The 22686-nt window shown below is 36.0% G+C and overlaps 1 protein-coding gene and 1 long non-coding RNA gene across 4 annotated transcripts in view; one reads left to right on the forward strand and one right to left on the reverse strand.

Moving 5' to 3' along the window:
- Window positions 1-22686, forward strand: part of ITPR2 (inositol 1,4,5-trisphosphate receptor type 2) — a 472019-nt gene that overhangs the window by 226197 nt on the left and 223136 nt on the right. For all 3 annotated transcript variants that reach the window (XM_025455430.3, XM_025455431.3, XM_049102671.1), the window contains 3 exons: window positions 3057-3185; window positions 4372-4492; window positions 19619-19809. In XM_025455430.3, coding sequence (XP_025311215.1) covers window positions 3057-3185; window positions 4372-4492; window positions 19619-19809 — 441 coding nt within the window. The remainder of the gene's footprint in view (window positions 1-3056; window positions 3186-4371; window positions 4493-19618; window positions 19810-22686) is intronic.
- Window positions 6722-7766, reverse strand: LOC125753833 (uncharacterized). Its single transcript, XR_007406481.1, has 2 exons — window positions 7699-7766; window positions 6722-7216 (listed from the first exon to the last, which is right to left on the reverse strand). It is a non-coding gene; the product is annotated as an uncharacterized LOC125753833 (long non-coding RNA).

The following is a 22686-nucleotide window of genomic DNA, read 5'->3' on the forward strand; positions in this document are numbered from 1 at the left end:
GGAAAGTGCCAAGGCTCATTAGTGATGCCAGAAACACAAAATGACTTTTAGGTATCATTAAGCGGGCAAAAATAGTGATAATTTACAGTTTGAGCAGTCAGTTTCAGCAGGAACCAGATGGCATCCTCCAGGAGATCTGGGCAGTGTGAAAGTGACCAAGAAGGCACAGGGGAGCACCCAGGAACTGGGGACACTGCAAAGATATTTGCACCCAGGGGAAGACGCAAAGACAGCACTGTTGTGATTGGGGAAACTGTGGTAGAGCTCAGTGGGAGCTGCACCCAGAGATGCAGACACTGCCAAAGCCTCTGTGAGGAGAAAGAGATGGGATTGGAGGCAGAGACCCAATAGGTACCTGAATTCTTATTCTTCCACTCTGTTCTGCCAGGACCATACAGCAGATGATCCCAACCAGAGCTAGTTGGTAGTGATGAGGGACCATCCTGTGCATCTACAAATAGGTTGTTGATAACATTGTCTGTTTATTACTGTAGGGCCTCAGCCTCGCAATGGTATAAAACTGCCTATATATCCTCAACTGCTGACTCCTCTTTTGGTAGAATATATGCCAAAAATCTGAAAGTAAATAGAAGAATTTTGCACGATTCATTATAGTTGCAAGAAAATTTAGGAAAATCACATACAAGTCTGGCAAGAACGAAATAAACTAGGAAAATAAGAAAAATGATTTGTATTTTTGGTTATGTATACCTCAATTTATTCCAAAAATGGATTAAAACATGATGGTGCATTGATATGATGGAATAAATTTAACCTTTTAAAATAAATGTTTGGAGAGTCACATGGGGCATGCTTTAAAGGAAATAGTGGTATGTGAATAATATGTGCAAATAGATTGAAAACTTGAAAATATGTGTATTACACATAAAAGTTAATTTAATGTGATATAATATTTTTGAATCATTTCCAGGGTTTATTGGAGTGAGGCAGTAAAAATAAATAAAAGACAGGCTGGATAAAGAAATATTGTTATTTTTAGGATTCTTTTTTTTCCCCTGGAAAGTTTTAAAAGCTGGCTTCTTCTATCTCCTGCCTATCCATGATATTGCAATGTAGGATGCAACGTTCTAGAGGTGCAAAAATATTATCATTCATATGGGGCAGGAAAAATATCTTGAAAAATTGTTTTGAATTTCTTGTTCAAATGCATTGAGCAATAGAGTCCACATAGTTTTGTAAACCAGCTTTTCGAGGAAAGTCTTTATCTAGAAATAGATTACTTTTACTAATCCATTGACTAAATAAGGCAAATTTCTAAGTGGCTCTTTAGCAAATGTCCAGTTGCAGGTAATTCAATGTGATACCACAATAACTCTGCAGAACCCCACACAATTGTGTGAAATGTCACTGGATGAGGAAGGTTATTTGAGCTGGTTATTGTAGAATTGGTTGGCTACCTCTTCATCTTTAATATATTTTTATCCTACAAATCAGAACATTTCAATATAAAAGCTAATAGTGGAAGGATATGAAACGAAATAAATCCTGTATCATATCCATCGTGGGAAACCTAATTTTGTATTAGTTCTGGGACCACATTTAATTTTAGTTCTGATGTTCCACAATTATAACCTATCCCAAAGTTAACCGGAAACAACATGAGTCTTTCTATTCTTTCTTACTCTTTCATTTTAAAAATCAATTGATTTATTCATTTTCCAAACATTAATTGAACATGTTGTATATGCCAGGCATTATGTTATATTCTGGAACCCTAACTAAATGCATAATTGGCATGATCTATTTCCTTCAATTGCACTGTTCCCTGCAATAACTGTGAGATTATCTCTAATACAACCCTGTCAGGTAGGTGTCATTTAATAGACAAGGAAAAAATGAAGAGCCCTGCTGGGAAGTGACTTAGAAACAAAGCAATCCCTCCCTGTCCTCTTTTTCCTCCATTCAGCAAATACTGTTATTTCCCCAACCAAAACACTGGGACACCTGTGTGAGGAGGGAAATTTACTCTTTTGTGAGCTTATTTGTGTGAAAGATTTTAAAGCAATATGCAATATAAAATTAAATTATACTTATTCTTTTGATTAATCACCTTACTGAAAAGAAAAAGAAATGATGCAGAAATTTGGATTGTCTGAGAACATCTGAAACATCTGGCCACCATATTTTCTCCACCATCACTGTGCGAATATTTAAACTTTGTTACTCTGCCCCAGTTTTTCAGGAGTTTCTCACACCCTGTGCTTTCCCCCTCCCACTTTCTTCTTCTTTTTATCTTCATGTTTCTTTTTATTACCCAGCTTTTTTTCATTTGTTTTTAATCATGTATCTTAGCTTTTGCAATTTGTCTACCCTGACATCCTTGGAAATTTGTGGTTTGTTTCACAAAATGACCAATTTCTGCCTCACTTAATCACATATAAAAATCAGGGCAGGAACCAGGCCTGTGTTCTTTTCTGGTCTATCCTTAGCGTGAGTATGGTCTCTTCTTGCTCAGCCCTACTCAGAAGGAAGCATGCAAAGGCACACTCCCATGCTTCCCAGAGAATCTATGGATGAAAAGGTCAAAAGTGTTGGAAAGAGCTTTATCTTCTTTTAGCTTTCTGTTTTCCTTGCCAAATATTTTCTGTTTGCATCCTCCAGTTTGGGCTAGGTATTATAAGTGAAAATATGTAGAATATCCATTAATCACATTCACCACTTTCTTAGAATGACTGTTTCTCTTTGATTTCTTCACATTGAGTGGAAGGGTGGTTTTCCAGCAAAGTCATGCTTGGAGACAGAGGGAGAAGGTTGGTGTACAAGAGTAGGGAGAAGCAGAGTAGGGACGAAGGGACTGGAGGGGAGGTCTATGAAAGAATTCTGATCCAAGGATAAAATGACAACCAATGTAAAGGAGCAGCTACACCAGAATGATGAAAATTTAATAGATTTCAGCAAAAATGTGTCTATTCAAAGCAACTTTCAAAAGCAGAAGAAATGTTACAAATAACAGTATCAGATCAATTTTTACAAGGTTTCAGTTAGAATTCAAAGATGTGATAAGATATATTGAGCTGTTCAATTTTTCTCTCCAGGTTTGCAACACAACCACAGATAGGAAACACGCAGACACCTTCTTGGAGAAGTGTGTTACAGAGTCAATAATGAATATTGTGAGCGGCTTCTTTAATTCCCCCTTTTCAGACAACAGTACCAGCCTCCAGGTAACCTAAACAAATACAGGAGCATTCTGACACAGAATTTATTTTACCATATTTGCATAAGAAAAGACTTTAATCTGGTCAGGAAGTCATTTCCTACACTTCTGGAGGTCACTTTTCTCTCATATTATTGATGTTTTATCCATTTCTGAGTTTACCAAGCTTTATTTTTAAGAAGCCTCATCTTCAAATTGAATTATTCCTGTTCTTCCTCCAAGCGTAATAGAAACATTCATGTCAGTACTTTGGCTGTTTGCCAAGTGTTGCAATAAATGATTCTTTAAATGGATAGGCATTTTGACTCAGTAAATTGACTTTAGTAATTTATCCTGAAAGAATTAGCAGGAATTTACATACTGAAATTTTCATTCAAGTATTTATAATACTTACAAATTGACATCAACCTTAAATGACCACAAATAGGGGAATAGTTAAATAATGGTGTATCTGTCAGATGGCTTGTTACATAGCAAATGGAAATCATGTTTTAAAAGAAATATTTATGACTAAGGATGATGATTATGAAGTAATATTATGTGAAACAGTCCCTAGAATTGTATTATAGTATCATCCAACTCTGCATGTGTAAAGAATATATGTGCATATATACACAGAAAAACTCAGGAAGTAAATATCTTCAAAATGTTGATACTGATCATCTCTACATGGTAGGGTTATTGGTGATTTTCATCTCTGTGGGCCCCAAAAATTCTATAGTAATTTTGTATTATTTTTATAAAAAATATCATTTTTGATTATATTTTCTTTACAGAAAACTTTTGAACTATTAGAACCATATGAAATTGTTTTTAGATGTCAAAATTGTTGTCTCCTGTCTTTACTTATTATATGAAACAAAAATATACAATCAATCAAACAAACTCAGAACATTGCTCTATTTATATTTGGAAATAAACTAGAGATTATTAAAAAAATATACTTAAATTCATGTGTTTGGCTTCAAGAAATGCCAAATTTTTTCTGATTAACAATATAATTAAAATGCAAGTAATCGATTTTCTATTGCATTTGACATGGTGCTTGTCATGAATGGGTACATAATAAATATTTGTTAAATGAGATATTCTGTAAATGGCACTGATGAGCCTATTTTGAAGAGCCTTTTTGATAATGCATAGATGCCATGTTAGGAGCTAGGCCTATTTGCATACTTTCTTTTTGTTTTCAGACACATCAGCCAGTTTTTATTCAGTTGCTGCAATCTGCCTTCAGAATTTACAATTGCACCTGGCCAAATCCAGCACAGAAATCCTCCGTGGAGTCTTGTATCAGAACTTTGGCTGAAGTGGGTAAGTCAGAATGTCGAGTTTTACTTACTTTTACATTTTGTTAAAGAAATCAGACTTTTGGCTAGTAGCCAAAACAAGCAGCTTCCCAGTTTACAACTTAATAAAGGTATGGTTTCTCTAAAGCTGAAGAGGTTTAGAACTTCAGTTCAGAACTGAAGAGCAAACAGTTCTGAACATTGCTTACTTTTGGGGAAGGGAATATAATTATTGTATTTCTTTTTTCAAATTTTAAAAATTTATTTATTGAGTTTTAATTGTATTTCTAATCTTAATATTGTATATAACACTAACATAGCTTGGTAAGATTTTACAGGAATGAGTTTAGTTTAATTGTTATCTCAGATTTCATTATGGAATTGTCTGTTAAGTAGCCTGACATACTAATACCTTCATAGGGCAGTGGGACCTTTTGAGGGTTTTTTTAGTTTTGTAATTTGGCCTGAAATCCATTAGTATTAACTAAGGGCCTGTTGTATACAGAAGCCTTCAGAAATTACAAATGAAATGGAAGGCAAGGGGATGATTATAGCTAAGTGAAAGTTAGTAGATTTTAGAGGGAGTTTCTCATAAATTCCTCTTCCCTCCCCTCCCTCCCCCCTTCCTTCCTTCCTTCCTTCCTTCCTTCCTTCCTTCCTTCCTTCCTTCCTTCCTTCCTTCCTTCCTTCCTTCCTTCCTTCCTTCCTTCCTTTCTCCTTGCTTCCTTGCTTCCTAATTAATTAGGGCTGTTCTCCAGATGGCGGAGGGGAGCAGGAGAAAGAAATACTGGACTTAAAAAACAAACAAACAGATGTGCCTGACCACTTTCTCAACTAATGCAGCCCTGGGAAGGGCAGCTTATAGTGTCTGTCATCACCATTAACATTTATTGAGCACTCACCATGTGCATTGCTAAGGAATTTACTTGATTTGTTTCATTTAATACTTGGATAGGTTCTCTGGTAATTTACATTGTACAGTTGAGAAAAACAGAATTATCCAGATTAGGTAACTTGGCTAGGGTTATAGTATATGCTCAGTAAATATTCGATAAATGAATCAATGATTTAACTAATTAATGACCATGTAAAATTGTTTTGTCTTTCTCCCATCTGCAGTTTGACCTAAGTGACTATATATTAACAAGATTTAATGACTGCTCAAGTTTAATTTGAACAAGTAACAAACTTAAGATAACCTAAGGGATCCATTTAAAAATTTTATTTTTACTTTTTTTTCAACTTAAAAATTTTAGAAGTAAGAAACTTAAGGGAGTTCATCTCAGTGATTAATTATAAATAAGTATCAAACTTGACAGATTTTCTGTATACCAAAAAGAAACAGAGACTACACTGTGTAAAACACATTATTCACAATTGCAACAAAAATATCAAATACTTAGAAGAACAGTTAACAAAAAACATCAGAGAATAATAGTATAAAACTTTTTTGAGGGCTATAAAAATGTTTAGTAAATGAAGAGCTTTACTATTATTGGATTAAAAAAATTACTTTTGTGAGGATGCTGGCTCTCCTCAAATAACTGATAAGTTTAATGCTTCAACAGTCTGTGGACTCTCCACACACATCCTCTCTCCTCACAGCCCACTTGGCCTTAGGTACCACATGTGGGGTCAGACCCTGCAAGGATGTGTCACCTGGGAGTGTGGTCTCTGACACTCCTCTATGAAGGCACCCTCCTTATCTCCTGTAGGTTCCAACAGTCTACCTCAGGCTGCTGAGGGACCTTCTTTCCACGGGGGGTGGCCTCTGACTGTGCTGGATCACTCCTTCACATGCACACCCGCATCACCTTTGTTACCCTGTACCAGGCTGTCCCCGCACCCCATCAAGTTCTGATTCTCCACCCTGTGCAGCCTCCACTGCACAGGTACCTTCCACTTCTTTTTGGATTCAGAAGCTCTGGGTCACTTCATCTCTCTGTGCACTTCTTCCCCAGTGCTGACACCTACCTTTGCTCTGCTCCTCCTATAGATTTTAGGATTAAACCCTTCAAGAAGGGAAGGGAAGAAATAAAGAGGCCACAATAGGTATTGTGTCAAAAATAAAGAACACAAAAGAGAAGCTCATTCTTACTTTAAAAAGATCCACATAACAAAATGTCCAGATGGATATAAATAAAATATTAACATTGATTATCTCTGAGCAGTGAAATTATAGGTGAATCTGGTTGTGTCATTCATGCTTTAGTGTAACCTCTGAGTTTTTAATAATATACTTTTCAAGCTATAATGAAACAGTATTAAAAGCATTTTTATTTGGATGAAATCATCTGTGGAATATACTAACCATTAAAAGATAAAATCCAAAGGAAAAGCAAAGAAATAAGCTGATGTTATTTCTTTTTTCTACATAGGAGTACATTGTCTTTGCTGCCAAGTATATTTCTATATTTTACATTTTAAGGCAGCCTCCCCTCGTCTTCCTTCTTTTTCTCTCTATCCTCCGCCTCTTCCACCTCCTTCTTTTTCTTCTTGTCCATCTTGTCCTCCCCCTCTTTCTCTCTCAGTATTTATTTAGCAAATGCAGTGGTGGTGGTGGTGGGGTGGGGGGGACACCAGTTGGCCCTACATAGAACATAGAAGGCATACTGCTCATAACACTTAAAAATTGAGATGAAGAACGTTAAGCCATAGAGGAGACCCCACGCTGTGCCTCCCATCTCAGTTCCCACTCCAGTGGTTTCTTGTGAAGTCAGACCAGTTCTTGCACAGCAGGATGGCTGAGCTTTGGGGATTTAAAATAGTCGTCAATTTATAAAACATTTTCTAAATAAATAAATAAATAAATAAATAAAGTCAGCAATACTCTCAGTCTCAAGATAACCTTTTATTTCTGTTACAGGATTTAATTTTCTACCAAACTTCTGCTGGCCCAAACCTCATGAATTAGCAGGATATTTTAGTGACTTTTTGTATGCTTTAAAGAACATGTGTGGGGCAGCCCAGGTGGCTCAGCGGTTTAGGGCTGCCTTCAGCCCAGGGCCTGATACTGGAGACCTGGGATCAAGTCCCACGTTGGGCTCCCTGCATAAACCTGCTTCTCCCTCTGCCTGTGTCTCTGCTCTCTCTCTCTCTCTCATGAATCAATAAATAAAATCTTAAAAAAAAGAAGAATATGTGTGATAGGGAGTCAAAAATTAATTATATCTAAGCCTGTAACCGAGGTAGGTTTGGAAGAGCGAGGCTTTGGTGTAAAATCTGTTTTACCTTTGTGAGAAGGCCCATTTTCTTTCTCTTCCTGGTTTATTCTTTCCACTTGGAGCAGTTAGGAAGCTCTAGAAATTCTATTCCCATGATCCCCTTGCATGTGTACCTCTCCTTCCTTCTCCTCCATAAAGGACTTCCTTCCTGGACCACTGGAGGAATTATTCAGTGTTCTCTCCTTGTGTCTTTCATCACCTAAAGAAATGTGCCGCCAGAGTAATCTTCTTGAAGTGAAGTTTTCTCTGTTGGTTTAAAAACATCAACAACGGAGTCCCCAGCCTCCAGTACTATCCCTTTGTCTAACAAACTGAGGACAGACTTCTTGTCACATTCATGGCCTTTACAGCACAGCCCTGCCTCACCTCTTTGACCTCCTTGCTCTCTGATTCCCCACACCTGTGTGACAATGGACCAATCTTATGCCCCATGCCTTGCTCGTGCTGTAACTTACTTTCTCAATCTCTGTTTCCTTCTTTCTCATTCTCTTTTTTCTTTTTCTTTCTCACACCAGTTTCCACCATTGCTAACTGTCATCACCTTTCCTATTATTCAAAAATTTTTATTCAAATTCCTCTATGAAAGCCATTCTTAACTCTCATATCTAGAGCTGAACTTGTCCCCTTTTGACCACTGACACTTTTCCTATGGTCTTTGTTTGATCAGAGCTTATCCCATCCTAAGTCCTCATCTTATTTCCCCTATTAGACTTTGAGGGATGATGATTATGAAGTGCCAGTCACAAAGACATGAATTAAAAAAAACATTGTCTAGGATGGAGAAGGTGAAAAGCAAATCCTGCTCTGCCATAATTAGACCACATCTTCTTTTGTTTGTTCATGGATGCTATGCATAGAAAAACAGGATCAAAATGAAAGGCATTCAGAAATGAGCATCCACAATAGGAGAGTGACCTAAACCCACCTTATTGGATTGTGATTGAAAACATTTGAAATATTTAGGCAAAGGAGAGAAGTCTGAGGGAAGACAATAATCTTTCAACCTTTGAAGGTGATAATGGACTTCTTTTTATAGGAATAGGGTTATAACTAATATATGGCAGCTGCAAGGGGCAGATTTTTGTCCCACTCTAAAGAACAACTATTTTACAGTCAGTACTCTTTTAAAACCTTACTGGTCATGTTTAATTTTTCTCTTTTGTTCACTTCCATTAAAGAGCAGGTTCTATTGGCTCCACTTCCAAAATACATTTTTTTCCTTATCTTGCATGACACCCTTGTCCAAATTCACCATCATGTGACATGGGTTACAGAACCATCTTCTTACTGAACACCTACCTCCACTCCTGTTTTGCTACCATCCGTTCCCTACACAATATTTAGAATGATCTTAAAATGTACATCAAATCGTTATCACTTATCTACTGTTATTACACTTGAAATTTGTATTCCTTACCATAGCTTAGACAGCCCTCTATCATCTGAGCCTCCTCTTCTTTTTCTACCTTTCCTTCACTCTTCCTCCCCCAACTCTGCTGCTCCACCCACACTGGTCTTCCCCCTGTTTCTAATCCATACCAGATTTTTTCTCATCTTAGGACATTTATGTGGGCTGTTTCCTCTATCTGGATTCTCCCCCCACAATTGTCACATACTTAGAATAGAAGTGCTCAGTGAAATGTTCCAGAACATCCCATATACAGTGTCCCAGCCTCTTCCTGCTCCTTACCCTATCTTATTATTTTTTTTCCTCTTAGCATTTTCACTATTTGAAAGCATCTTGTCTGTTTATTTAGTTACTTTTCCATCTTGTTCTCTGCTTTTCCTCTTAGAAGATAAATTATGAAAGCAGGGACTTTGCGTTATTTACTGACTGTTAGGACCTGGAAGTGCCTGGCACTGATTACGCAGGTTAATGAGTGTTTGTTGACTGAAAATAAACCATGGGCTAGGAATATTGCAAATAGTGAAGTTTAGGCTTAAGTAACTCATCCAACTAATAAGTAGTTGAGTTGGGGGGTATCTGGGTGGCTCAGTCTGTTAACCATCTGCCTTCAGCTCAGGTCATGATCCTGGGGTCCTGGGATCGAGCCCTGCATCGAGTGGGAAGCTTGCTTCTCCCACTCCCTCTGCCTGTCACTTTCCCTACTCATGCTTAAATAAATAAATAAGTAAAATCTTCAAAATAAAAGTAGTTGAGTTGGGTTTAAAATCCAGATTTTTCCGAGTGTGAAGTTTCTGTTGTACTGCATTACCCCAGAAGTCGTACCTTAGGAAGCCCTAACATATAAAGTAGAACTTGGCAGTTTGGTTCGCTGAGTAGGAATTTATCTGAATTTTACAACTCCAGTGCGAAAATCATTTTTGTGTTTCAGTGACTCTTTAAGAATACAAAGAGGCTCTACCATTTAACACAATTCAAATATGTTAGAATTTATAATATTGGAGAAAACAAAGAGGATACATACTTAAGCAAAAGTCAGGAGAATACTGTTTTTTTTTTTTAGTAATTTTTTTAAAGATTTTATTTATTTATTCATAGAGACAGAGAGAGAGAGAGAGGCAGAGACACAGGCAGAGGGAGAAGCAGGCATCATAGAGAGAGCCTGACGTGGGACTCGATCCAGGGTCTCCAGGATCATGCCCTGAGCTGCAGGCGGCGCTAAACCACTGTGCCACGGGGGCTGCCCGAGAATACTGTTTTTATAAAGGAAATGTTCAGGGCATTTATAAATTGGTAAACACATTCCTATAAATGCAAATATCTATTATAGATCTTCCTCAACTTATGATGGGTTACATCCCTACAAACCCCTCCTAACTTGAAAATATCCTAAGGTCTAAAATACATTTAATACATCTAACCTACTGAACAAAATAGCATAGCCTAGCCTGCCTTAAATGTTCTTGGGTCATTTACATTAGCCTACGGTTAGGCAAGATAATCTAACACAAAGCTTTTATTCCTTAATAAAGTGTCAAATATCTCATGTAATTTATTGAATATTGTACCAAAAGTAAAAAACAGAATGATTGTATGGATGCAAAATCCTCATGATTATGTGACTAGTCCGTGGAACTGTGGCTGCCACTGTCCAGCATCATGAGAGAGGATTCTACTGCATATCACTAGCCTGGGAAAAGATCAAAAGTCAAAACTCAAAAGTACAATTTTCTACTGAATGTGTATCACTTTTGCACCACTGTAAAGTCTAAAAATTGTGAAGTCAAACCACTCTAAATCAGGGACCTTCTGTTGAGTTAACATTTATAAAACACTTCACAATTTGTAAAGTGCTCTCAAGTACATAAGCTCAACTCATCTATCATCAAAAATTCTTAATTCTCATTGTTATTTGTACATTAGATATAAAAGGCAGTAAAAGGCAAGAGCACTTCTTTAGTCAGTGCTTACATTGCTGAGAGCAGTGAGTGTTTATTGAGTGTCAGACAGTGCGGTAAACTTTATGATGTGGACATACTTTTTACCCCATTTTACAGTGAAGATGTGAGTTCAGCAAGGTTAGGCAGCTTGTCTAAGGTCACACAGTCGGGTGGGGACAGAGCTGGGATCTTCTAAATGGATAGGCTAACAGACATTTGTGATGTTCTACTATCACAAATCAGTTTAAACAAGCCTTTCCTGTTTTATGCCTTTAAGATACAGAATACAGATCAAGATTACCATCTTGATTTAAGGTGTATATGAAATGAATGCATACAATTTTCAGAAAACTTAAAAAGAAGGTAAGGAGATAGTGAATTAAGTTAGTAGGTGTTTGAGAGGAAGTCCTCATAGAAAAAGAGCACTTCCTATCAGTTGTCTTTTTTTTCCTTAATGAATACTCCAGAAACTTTTATCAGCTACTATCAGATGTATTGAGGCCATGATCAGTTGTGCATTTATTATGTCACGTTCAGTTTTTCTGATAAAACTTCATAAGCATTTAAAATGGAAGCTGGGGCAGCCCGAGTGGCTTAGCGGTTTAGCGTCGCCTTCAGTCCAGGGCCTGATCCTGCAGACCCAGGATCGAGTCCCACATCAGGCTCCCAGCATGGAGCCTGCTTCTCCCTCTGCCTGTGTCTCTGCCTCTCTCTCTCTGTCTCTCATGAATAAATAAATAAAATCTTAAAAAGAAAGAAGCCCTAAAAATCTATAGAACTTTAAAAAAAATAAAATGGAAGCTGTGATCAATTGTGAATGTACCATGTGTATCATGTTCGGTTTATCCAAACAAACTTCCTAAGCTTCTAAAAGCTGAGATGCTTTTGAAGATTGTATCTGCAGAAATTACCAATCATTAACCTCCATTGCTACACTTTCTTCCAATTTATGTCAAATTTGAAATTGGTAGGAAGATACAGGGTCTTAAGTGATAATAAATGTGAATTCCCAGGCAATGTCATCAGCTGCAAGGGTGCCTAACTGGAATGTAAGGCATACACATGTCTATCATTCTCTACCCTCAATAACGTAAAGTAAGGCTGGTTTGGGAACAAGTCAGGATGGGGACCTCTGGAATAGATGCACGCCATGGTGTTCACTGAGATTTGAGAAATGTTAGGGCCATTAAGGCCATGTCTTCAATGCTCTTGGTCAGTTCCTGTTCCTCAGTTTACTCTTGTATATAAAACACAATAACACATGTTAGAAGTAATTTGAGAAAAAGAATCCAAAAATTACTCCCATATTATTTCACTTAAAAAAGAATTTTGCTCCATGTGTTTCATAATCTTCAAATGATTTGGGGGGATTAATGTTGGGTACTTTGTTGGCAACAGAATCTTTTTTCCAAATGGAAATTCTGTAAAATATCTTCTACAAATGGTTTGAATAATGAACATCAATCTTCAAGCCAATTGTTCCCAAAAAATTTGAACATGTAGAAAATAGTAACCCTTTGAGGAGAGAAATTCAGTGTCTATTAAACAACCAAATCTATTTTTAATCTACCTAGGGTGTTACAGTTGATTGTATGGTGAGTTTGAAATAAAGCACCCCTGTAACTCTAGTTTTTAAAAACATTATTCCTTTTTAAAAGTTAAATCTGAATAAGCTACAAGATAGGACAAAATCCTATAATATTTTTCATGTATTCATTGATTCATTTGATTTATAATGATCCTTGTTTTCTGAAACATACTATTTTAATTGTTTGGCAAATAAAATCTCAAACTGTATTTCCTGCCCTCAATAAATTTCTAGTACATTGGGAGTAAATATAACAGGTACAGAAATCACAGAGCAGAATAAGTGTCTTAACTAAGCAACACTAAATACCTTATCTGTTATAGTATTAGAGCCTGAGGTAGTGCCTAAAGCTCAGTAGATACTCAATAAATACTTATTGCATGAATAAAATAAATGGATGAATACAAATAAATGAGTCAATATCCTACTCTTATCATTGACTGCATAGTATCTTATTGTGCCTATATTCTAAATTATTTAACCCTATTGGCTAGATATTTATGTTGTATCTAATCATTTCATATATGAGGGAGAATAAGGTAAATACCTATGAGTAGAATTTCTGGGTATTTAAATTTTGACAGGCACTGCCCTGTGTAGAGATAATTTAATTTACATGTCACCAGTGATGTAGGAGAGCATTTTCCCCGTTGATAACATGTCATTATCAAATTCTTAGATCTTTGCCAATCATATCGTTATCGATAATATCCTTATAAATATAGTCATAGAAAATATCATTATAAATAAAAGTATTGTCATATATGTTTCTCTTTTAATTAGTGGAGAAAAAAATCTATCCATATTATTGAGTCAGTGGTATTTCCTTTTCTGTGGCTTGTCACTTCTTATACTTTGCTTACTTTTTCTAAAGTTTTTTTTTTTTTTCTTAACAGTTTCTTAATCATTATAACCCCTTCTTTATTAAGGAAATATGCTCTTTGCCCATAAGTAACAATTTAAAAAAGCTTTTTTCATTTGTCATTTGGATTTTTATTTTATTTTTTGGGTGTACAAAAATTTATTTTCTATTAGGTTTACAGATTTTCTTTCATCTTCATGATGGCCTTGATCAGTCTGAGATGTTTTTTAAATTCCCATTGAGAATTTTCATGGTTTTAGTTTGTTTGTGTATTTGGTGGGGCTGTGTACAATTTTGAGCTATCTGGAATATATTTAGTTATAAGGTAGAAGGTATGGAATCAGCTTTATTTTTTCCAGATGACTGGTCAGGTGTGCCAATACTAGTTATTGCATAACCCATAAAATTATAGTCTTTATTCAATTTGGGGATTAAGTGAGTATACTTTGAGTGCCAAACAGGAAAGATGCATTTCATATCTTTAATGTTCTTTGCATTTAACAACACTAGTGCTTCGGTGGAGACTTATTTCGTATATCGTGACATGGTACAGAAAAAGACACCACTGCCCACTCCACTACACCTTCCTTGTGCACCAACTGTTCTGGTTCCTGTGGGCCTGTCCCGTAGGGCTTGACAACCAAGCAGGTGTTCTAATTACTGCTGATACTTGCTGTTGCCTTTCCCCCTACCTGTCAGTTTATCTATCTAAGCATTTTTTTCCATGGCACCTATCACTGCAATATGTGTCTTCTCAGAGATTTTGTTCTGGCAGATACCATCAGTGATTTTGTCTAATTAAAAAATTTCACATAATGTGCAATATTTAATGAATAATAATTAGAAATAGATTTCGATTACATCTGAAAATCACTACAAAGACTAGTCATATCCAGAGAATCTTCAGGATTTATAAGCCTAATTAGTAGCTTAGCCGAATCATCAAAATACCTGTGAATAAAGATAGCTCATTTTAGAGAACTAGCTATCTCTAGGCAGAGCTCCACAAAAGATAAATGCATTAATAACAGCCCATCCTTTCTACTATTAGTTTCTAGAAGAACTCCATATACTTACTCTGTGACAAAACATCCTTAGCAAGATAGTATCCCAATTGCATTCTAATTTAGAAGAGAAATAAGAGCATTTCTTTTTTACATTTTAAACTTTAACGGGACTCTTTCCATTAAAGCACACAGTTGAAGTTAATGTTACAGGCCAGAAGAATGACTGCTGTAGTAAATTCATTAGTTCTTTCTTAATGAGAGAGGGGGGACAGGGAATAGCCAGTAATTCCCAAAATACATTCTAGTTCACATTTCAATATACTGTACTATTTGTACCAGAATTTTCCTAATTTAATAAAAGCAAGCTAAGTTTGGATTATATTTTTGTTTGCATTTGAAAAATATTCTAGTTATTGTTTTATAAGTGACATCATGAATTAGTTCTTTTCCTAGTCACAATTTTCTTTTCTGCTTTAATTTTTAAATAATATATGGAAAGCTAATTAGCATTGTCAGTTTTGCTTTTGAATTAATACTTATAATATTTTGACAGTGCAGAGAATATATTTCAAGCCATACTTTTAAAGGGATTAATATTTTTATAATTGCTTGAAAATTTTTCATCGTTATTTCCATAGCTTACTTATTTTAACTCAAATCTCTTTTCCCCAATTGCATAGTTAATTTTCTTTTATTACTTAGAAATTGTGATTTAGCTCTTGGCTAGAGCTTACCTTAGGCAGGAGAAAGTAAAGAGCTTTTCTTTTATTCAGTTCAATTGTAATGCACAATTTGTGCTAGGACTAGGACAGGAGACTAGAAAATACCCAATTAACGTAGTACAATTTGGGGAAAGCAAACAAACAAATGAAAAACCCTTTCGACAAAGTTTGGGATAGCTAATTCTCCTGAGCCTCGTCTGTCCATGCTGTTGGCCATAGTGGAGTAGTGGCAACAACATCGGGGGTGGGTGTGTTTCTCCTGAGATCACTAATTAGAAGCTTGCACTGCTGAGAACAGCAGAGGTGCTGCCATTGGACTGCCTCTCCACTGGTGTCATTAGAAAAATATTCATTGAGTACTTTGCGTAAGTTCTATTGATAGCAACAACGCTTGCTTGATGGTCAGTTGTATCTCATGTACCTGATTCCTAAAGGGGAGATAAATCCCAATTCCCTCCTCTATATTTGAAATGTTGGTGTAAACTTCATTATAATATATTTTGACGAACATTGAAGTTTATAAGTTTTTGTTTTTTCTTTGCTTAGAAAATAACATATAACAGCATTGTCTTCTGTTTAACTTTCGAATGTTCAGAGCAAGCCCAGCCTATGTGTGAAGCAGCCAGAAAGGGAGGAAAGTCTCGCCAGGATTTGATCGTGGTGCAGGATTGAGTATTTATAAAAATATGTGCATCTTGGCAGTGCTCAGGCCGTCTGTCCTTCAGATGGAACAGGAGTGCCGTTGCTCTGCTGTGTGTAATGGACATAAATGGAGACAACGTATGCTTTGGAAAAGGGACATTTACAATGACTATGGGAAACCATTCACTAGGGAAATCTGGTCGGTGGTGCAGTTGATTCTTTAGGGTTACCTTAGAGCAAAATTTATTATTTCCTTAAATTTCAGCTAGAGCTCTTATTTAAATTGGTACCTTCTTGTGTTGGTAGCTAAAATTACCTGTTTTCAAAGAAGTTTTAAAGTATCTTTCAACTTCAGAGAATTTTCACCAGTAGAACTTGTACTGCCTACTGTTGTTGTGGTTTCCTTTTATTATATGAAGCAAGACCATTCTCTTTCTTTTCGTTTCATTCGTTAAAAAAGTCTTCCAGAGACTATCGTGATTTCTATATCATATCCTTATATCTCTGTCTCTTGATTTAATAGCTGTAAATAATATCTATATCTCCATGCTGAAAGATAAGGAATATAACATTGCCTTCATTTTGACCTCTTCTCTCCCACTCTGTGTTCTAATTACTGCTTAGATGATTGGTTTTATGTTGTTATGATTTCTGAAATTTGTATTCTATTTGGAAATACAATGAAATCTTTTATAGGATGATACAATTTAAAAATCAGTGATCAGAGCTTACAATACTCTGATACATAAATATTTTCTTCACTCTATAGCAATTAGAGACAAAGATGTTGTGTGATGATACTGAGACTTTACCAACTGGGAGAAAATTTCCTAACCATTAGTATCTAATGGATCTTCCTTCACTTGTGTCTTGCGTTTTCTTCTTCAGGTTCATACTCAGTTGCCATGATTTCTTGTATTCACTTTGACATTTTCTTGGATTCCTTTCTCCCTTTTGTTGAGTGATTTTCATGGTGGGTTTAGAGAAAAAATTCTGAGACTCACATGTTCTGACATGTTTTTAATTCAGATATCACTTTTGATTTTCAATTTAGATGGATATAAACTCCTAGTTTCAAAATTTGTTGCCCATTAGCTTTTAAAAATATTATTCTGTTGTTTCTAGCATACAATACTGATGGTGAGAAGTTTGGTGTTGCCAATCTCTTTTCTATAGAAATCCTCTTTTTTCTCTGGAAGTTCCTGCTTTTTTTCTTGGCTGTTGGCATTTAAATTAGTTTTGTCGGGCAACCATAACAGATTTCCAGAAGTAGGTGGCTTACAATAATAGAAATTTCACAATTTTGGAGGCTAGAAGTCTGAAATCGAGGTGTCAGTGGCGACATACTGAGACCTCATGCCTTTTTCTTCAATTCCATTGTTTGCTGCCAGTCCTTGGCATTCCTTGCCTTGAAGCTACATAAATCCTATCTCTCCCTTGATCTTCACATGGCATTCTTCTCCCTGTGTGTCTGTTTCTGTTACCTCTTTCTTATAAGAACACCAGTTGAATTGGATGAGGGCCCACCCTAATTTAGTATGACCTTGTCTTAACATGAATACATTTACTAAGACCCTATTTCCAAATAAGGTCACATTCACAGGCACCTATGATTTAGACTTGAACATATATATTTGGGTAGCACAATCAACCCATGATAGCAGTGTCAGTTTTTACCAGAATATGGTCAATATACTTATTTAATCCTGTCAAACACACAGTGGGCCTTTTCAGTTTGAAGACCTGCATCTTTCTTCAGATCAAGCAATTGTCATTTATTATTTTCTTAATAATTTCTTCCCTTCTATTGTCTCTGATATTTCTTCCTGAAACTTATATATTTTAGATATGTGACTTTCTGAATGACTCTTTCTATTTCATATTCTCTGTTTTATTATCCCTTTTGATCTTTTATGCTTTATGTTCTAGAAGATTCTTTGACTTCCCCAGATTATCAACTTGGTCTTTATTCTTATCCTTTTCTTTTTCAGCCATTTTGAAATGTTTATTTGTGCAATTATATTTTAATTTCCAAGATTTCTATTGCTGATTTTCTAGTAGTATATACCCACATTTTCTGAAGACAGTAATCAGAATTATTTAAATATTTTTTGTTCTTTCCTGAATCATTTCTGTTTTCACTGGACCAGTTATTCTTAATGCTCTTAGTTTTCTCTATGATTCTTGGTGGTGTGATCTTGGTTATAAAGGCTTGTACTGACTGTATGGGATCCACTGCAGTTTTGAGGTTCTGTTTCTCTGCTAGCATTCTTGTATAAATGACACATCTGGCCCAGAGTTTTGGGTAAGGGGCTGAGAAATGATATGCAGGCTTTCCTTTGGGGTGTGTGTGTGTGTATACCTGTGTGAAGCAGAAAAACAGCTGAGAATACTAACAAGGGTTAAAATAGGAGAGCTTTGCTCAGGAGTTAGAGTCTTGTACATTTTCTCTTTTCACTGGAGCTGCCTCTTCTCTCTCCCTTATTCTACTCCTTATTTGATGAAGATCTTTGGAGTTACTTCAAGCTTCTCTGTCAAGTCCTGACACCTTTATTTGGCATTATCTCCAGGCAGGAATTTCATTTTCATGAGAGGACGTTTCTGTAGTTTCCTAACTTTATCCTCTAGGTAAAAACTGCTGTTGCTAACTGCTCTGTTTATGCTAGTCAGAGGGAGGAGGACCTTAACTTCCCCAGTGATGTACATGCTGGTCTTTAAAGAGTTGCCCAGATAACTCCCCTATTATCACTCTTGGTGTTGGTTGACTCTGTTCCGAGGAAGACCTGTTATCATTCTTATCTCTTGTAGAGCAGTGTATGATCCTCATCCTTCTCTGATGGACTCATCCTATCTTCATTCTGCTTACAAAAATGCTTTAACATTTCTGTTTTTCTTATGGGAGGCATTCTCATTTTTCCAGTACTGTGATAGAAGTCTGATGAAATAAAACCTTAAGGAATATAAAAAATCTGCAATTGAAGAGGGCACACATTGTTCATAGGAGTCCTTCTTCCCCAGATTCACTGAAATGTCTATTTTATAGCTGTTTTACTACCTGAGATTTTGTGTGTGCACACATGTGTGTGCATACATGCATGCACATCAATTATACTAATGAACAGACTGGCAGGATTTTATCATGTGTTTTCTGTCTGCATTCTTATTTTCCTTGGCAGCTGGGAAAGTACACGTTTGCATGGTTGTTTTACACTGTTTTTCTATATTGATGCTGTGTGAAGTGCATTTCAAACATTAATCATCAAGAAATCAAATAAGGTCTTGAATGTTTAATGAGCTCACTTTAATAATTGGCCATAAGAATTGAAATGTTTTCAAACTAAAGGCTTTTGTAGTTACAGAAAATGATTTAATGACAGAGCTTAAAGATTTGATTTTTCCCCTTTTTTTCTAGTTTTATTGAGGTATAATTGACATATAAGATCATATTCATTTAGGGTGCACAACATAATAACTTAATATATTCATATGTAGCAAAATGATTGCCACAATAAATTTAATTAATGTCCATCACCTCACATAGTTAGAATTTTTTCTTGTGATGAGAACTTTTAATATTTATTCTCTTAGACAATTTCAAATACATGATACAGTTTTAAGTATAGTCATCATACTGTTAATTATATCACAGAACTTATATTTTTTCTATTTGTTCTATGTTTATAAAATTATTTCAGTAATGTGTAAGAAGCTGTAGTCAAATTAAGAGAAAAATATTTTAATTCTTTCTTTTTTTTTTTTAGCAAAGAATCGTGGGATTGCCATTCCAGTGGATTTGGACAGTCAAGTTAATACTCTTTTCCTGAAGAGCCATTCCAATATGGTGCAGAGAGCAGCCATGGGTTGGAGACTATCAGCTCGCTCTGGACCACGCTTTAAGGAAGCTCTTGGAGGGCCTGCTTGGGATTACAGAAATATTATTGAAAAGTTACAGGTACAATAAGAGCATGCGATGGCTTACCATTTTCTAAGTTATAATTTTTAATATATGTAGTAATGCAAGTAGAATATGGTTAAAAATATCAAGTTCTATTTGGGGACTAGGCTTTACTTTACAATCCCTACCAATATTACCCTTTTTAAAAGCATGGCTTCCGTGTAAAATTTGTTATTTTTGGTTCTGTGTAAAAATAATGATATATTATTTAATATGTTTGATAGCATAGTAATGGGATTTATTTATTTGTTTGTGATGGGTTTTAATATCAAAATGATAATAATAATAAAAATGGAAAAACAAGTTACCATAAATTCTCATGTAATAAATTAAATATTCATAACTTGCTTCGGTTTATCTCTTAGTATTCTCTTCGAGTCTTTTGGTGAAAGTGGTGTAAGCACCTTTAGTCTCACATTATTTGCACAGTATCCCAATCCTGTGTTTGGCCTGGATTCTGGACCATGGAGTAAAGAGAGACATTGTATTCATCTGCTCAGGCTGCCGTCACAATACCATAGACAGGGTGGTTTAACCAATAGAAATTTATTTTATCACAGTTCTGGAGTTAGAAGCCCAAGATCAACGTGGTAGCAGGTTTGTTTTCTTGTGAATTCCCTTTCCTTGGCTTGCAGTTGGCTGCTTGGTCACTGTGTCCTCATATGGTCCTTCCTCTGTGCACATACATGTCTGTATTGTTATTCCTTCTTCTTATAGGGACACCAGTCATAATGGATTAGAGCTGCCCATATGAATTCATTTTACCTTAATTGCCTCTTTAAAGGCCCTATCTACAATTATAGTCCCATTCTGAAGTACTTCAACATATGAGTTTTGTTATGGAGACACAATTCAACCCATCAGAGAAATCTTCCCACCCACGTAATTGTAGACAATTTCATGGAGTAAATTAGGGTATGGTTTGAGGAAATTGTTTGGCTTGGAGAATAGTCAAGACATGAACTGGAATAAATATTGCAAGAGGTCACATGTAGAAAAATTGGTGGAGGTTCAGAATTTTAATAGCTTAGTGTTATATGTGATTAAAAAAACAAGATAGACTCAGTGTGAAAAACTTGAAGGCTATAGGTCATTAAAAATTTGGATGAAAATGTCATTATAAATTATTAAACAGTTATTGGTGTGCAGGAAAGAATTATCAAGAAGAGACTAGAAGAGGGAAGAGTAGTTAAGAATCACTAAGTATCTGGGGTGCCTCAGTGGCTCAGTCAGTTAAGCACCTCACTCCTGATTTCGGCTCAGGTCATGATCTCAGGGTCGTAAGATTGAGCCCCATATTGGGCTCTGCATTGAATGTGGAACCTGCTTAAGATTCTCTGTCGCTTTCTCCCTCTCACCTCCCCACCTTTTCTCTCTCCCTTAAAAAAAAAAAAAGGAAAAAGGAAAAAGGAAAAAAAAAAGAATCACTAAATGTCTCAGCCAGGTGGCAGTATCAATGAATTGAAGAAACAGGTTACAACAGACCTGCCTTGGGTGGAGATACGAGAGGGAATGAGAGGTGTTTAAGAGAAACTGATGATTGAACACTAGGTGCTATTATTAAGACGTTTTATTGTGGGAGAGAAGGAGAGAATACAGTAGAAGGAGGTTGGCCATGGTCATTCATAATATGCTGAATCACATTAACAGGCTATTAAATTTATTGAAAGTTAAGTCTATATTTGGAGATATTCGTTGGAGCAGGGACAGCAGATGGTGTCACTAAAAGGAAGAATATAGTGTAAGAAAAACAAAGAACATCTTGTAAGAGGTCAGGAGTGACAGAATGGCTAAATAAGAGAGACAAAAGGCAGAGTCAGAAAGAAGAGGAGTCAAGTTTATGAGAGCAAAAAAAATAGAACATTTCAGAGGAGAGATGGATAGGAGTGTTAGCCAGTATAGAAAGGGCATGCCTTGGTACACATCCTTTGGTACACTCATTGGCATTCATTCAGTAAATACGTATTTGGTTAAAACTCAATATCAGTCACTGTGTGCTAGAGATGGAGCCGTGATCTCTGTGTTCCCATGGGGCACACATTCTCACCCATTATAGATGAATGATATAATGTTAGATAATTAAAATTGCTATGAATAAAATAAAGCACAGTAACAACATGGTGAAGAAATACTGGGAGAAGAATCTTACAGTAAGGAATTCTTCTCTGTTGAGGTGACATTTGAGCTGAGAACTAAATGAGGAAGAGGAATAATCTGTTCAAAGATTTGAGAACAGATTTTTATTGGGAGGGAATAATAAATGCAAAGGTACTTAGGCAGGAATGAAGTCAGTGGATTTGAGGAGCCAAAAGAAGCCCACTGGGGTAGAAGTTTAGTGAGCAAAGGAGGAAAGGATTATGAAATTAGGGGCCAAACCATGTAGAGACTTGCACGGTAAGGCATTTGGATTTTATTCTAAGTGAGACGGCAAATCATTGTAGATTTTCAGTAGAGGATAAGAATGACATGGTTTACTTTTTAAAAGGTCACTGGATTTTGAGTGAGGTATGGATTATATGGTCCACACATAGAAGCAGTGACTCTCTTGTATTAATTCAGGCAAAAGATGATGGCAGCTTGGCTTAAGGAGGTAGAGATAAGAATGAAGAGAAGTAGATGAATTTTAGATAGATTTGGTTGCAGGGCCAACAGGACTTGGTAGATGGGTGGATGAGTTGTGGGGTATTGGAGAAAAAGAATAGAGGATATGATATGATTGAATTATCTCTAAGATAGGGAAGAATAGGAGAATTATATTTAGGAATTCTGTGTGTGGGATTTTTAAGTTTGAGTTGCCTATTTAGATATACTCGTGAGCATGTCAAACAGGCAGTTGGATTTTTTAGTCTAGAGTGGTTTGGAAAGATGTCTATG

This window comes from Canis lupus, chromosome 27 (genome assembly GCF_003254725.2).
Source record: "Canis lupus dingo isolate Sandy chromosome 27, ASM325472v2, whole genome shotgun sequence".
In the NCBI taxonomy this organism is placed as follows: domain Eukaryota; kingdom Metazoa; phylum Chordata; class Mammalia; order Carnivora; family Canidae; genus Canis; species Canis lupus.